The sequence below is a fragment of the Buceros rhinoceros genome, unplaced genomic scaffold (genome assembly GCF_000710305.1).
Source record: "Buceros rhinoceros silvestris isolate BGI_N320 unplaced genomic scaffold, ASM71030v1 scaffold27410, whole genome shotgun sequence".
NCBI classification, from domain to species: Eukaryota; Metazoa; Chordata; class Aves; order Bucerotiformes; family Bucerotidae; genus Buceros; species Buceros rhinoceros.
This window is the reverse complement of record NW_010388292.1, coordinates 5,849-7,668: the sequence shown is the minus strand read 5'-3', so window position 1 is coordinate 7,668 and position 1,820 is coordinate 5,849. Positions and strand designations below refer to the sequence as shown.

The 1,820-nt window shown below is 60.7% G+C and overlaps 1 protein-coding gene across 1 annotated transcript in view; it reads left to right on the top strand.

The window, feature by feature from the left end:
- Positions 1-1,820, top strand: part of B4GALNT4 (beta-1,4-N-acetyl-galactosaminyl transferase 4) — a gene marked incomplete at both ends in the record, with an annotated part of 15,623 nt that overhangs the window by 7,961 nt on the left and 5,842 nt on the right. Inside the window, 2 exons of the mRNA XM_010145507.1 lie at positions 41-107; positions 1,627-1,770. Of these exons, the coding sequence (XP_010143809.1) occupies positions 41-107; positions 1,627-1,770 (211 nt within the window). The remainder of the gene's footprint in view (positions 1-40; positions 108-1,626; positions 1,771-1,820) is intronic.

Here is a 1,820-nt window from a genome sequence, read left to right as displayed (position 1 = left end):
GCCGCCCTCGACTCAGTCTCTATCTCCTGTTTTTCCCTAGTGGCGGGTTTTCCTCCCCAGCCTGAAGTTCGAAGTGATCGACTCCTCCTACATCTCCTTGTACACAGGTGAGGGCCACGCGTGTCCGCAGCCAGGGCCAGCTTGCTCCCGGGGTGGGCGGCGCGTGTTGGTGCAGCTGGGGAGAGACGGCACCAGCGCCTGGGAAATCAGGTCCTGGGGGAAGATCTCAGCCTCTCCACCCCCCAGAGCTCCTGCTGGGTGTGAGGAAGGAGACAAGGGGCTGCAGTGGGTAGGGGTGATGCTGCGACCCCCCTCAAAACGGGATGTGGAGGGGACACGCCACGGAAAGGTGGCTCTCGTGGTGCTCCAGCCTCGTCCCCGCTGATGAGGTTGCGGAGGGCTGGCTCCTCCGCCTGGCCCTGAGTTATGAGGAGCTGTCGTGTGAGCAGGGATGGATGGCGCAAGGTTTAATTAAATCTATAGATCTTCTGCTTCCTGCCCCTTCCCTGGCAGCAAGAAAGGACTTGATAGATGGGTCCTGCCCCAGTGCTCAATATGCTGGAGGGCTGGTCGTCAAACACGACCTGCAGGTGTCGATAAGGCAGGAGGGGACAGGCAACAGGTGGGGATCGGTGGGGAGAGGAGGGATGGGCAGGCACTGCTGCTGTCGATGCAGGTGCTCAGGAGATGGATGAGGCACAGGGAAACCCCACGCTCCCCCCATGCCGCTGTCCCTCAGTGCCGGCTCTTTCTGCTTCTCCTTCCCACTTCCCGGCTCCCTCGGCCCCAGCAGCATCCTGGGGCAAAGCCACATCACTCGTGGGGACCCATCCCCGTGGCGTGGGGGCCACCAGCAGCCCGCTGAGCATCCTCCTTCCTTCCCTTTCTCCCGGCTCTTCCAGGGGTTGCAGCCCAACCTCAGCCAGCTGCACGGGGGTGTCGGGGGAGCTGCTCCCCACTGCCCGCAGAAGAGTTTGGGTCTCAGGAGGGGGATTCCTACTTGCTTCAAGAGCTGCTTTTTTCCTGCAGCTCTGCAGCAGGCCGGGCTGCCTGGCAAGGGAGCACCCTTGGGTGCTCAGAGCAGACAGCTCTGAACGTGGCCAAGGTGACCGGAGCAAGGTGACCTCCCGTGGGGAGGTCTGGGGGCTGGTTGATGGCCCAGGATGGCATGCCACCCTCATCCCTGAACAGGAGGCAAACCAGCTCATGTTGCATGTACCTGCAGCTCTGCGGCAAAGAACTTTCACGGTGTAATTCCTCTGTCCTTGGGAGTTAAAGCCCCGGAGCGTTCCCACCCCTTGTCTTTGAGCACGGAGCGATGCTGTAATCGGAGCCGGGGCTGCCTGGCTGAGATCAGCTCTACCCTTGTCCTCTCCATGCTCATTAGTTGATGGCAATAATCATTAGGCTGATTAATCACGGGGTCTTCAGGGGCTGGAGGAGCTGGGTTTGCCCTCGTGCAGCCCTCAACTCCCCTTGTTCCCCTGGAAGCAGGAGGAATCCACAATCCTCTGAGCCCTCTTGGTGTGAGGGATGGAGAGGTTGGGAAGTGCCACCTTGGGGGATGCTCCTGGGACAATGCTCCATATGCCCATGGGGTTCAGCTGCTGTCCTCACCTTCTGCAGATGAATCGTCCCTGAAGATGAACCACGTGGAGCACATCCCGCAGACCTTGGCCAGCCACAGCGGGAGCTACCTCTGGGATGCCCAGCAAGATGATCATGGGGCTGACATGCTGAAGTCTGACCCCAGGGACACCTTCTTCCTCAGTACGTGGCTGAGACCAGACCCTCACGCATCTCTCTGGGGTTTTGGAGGA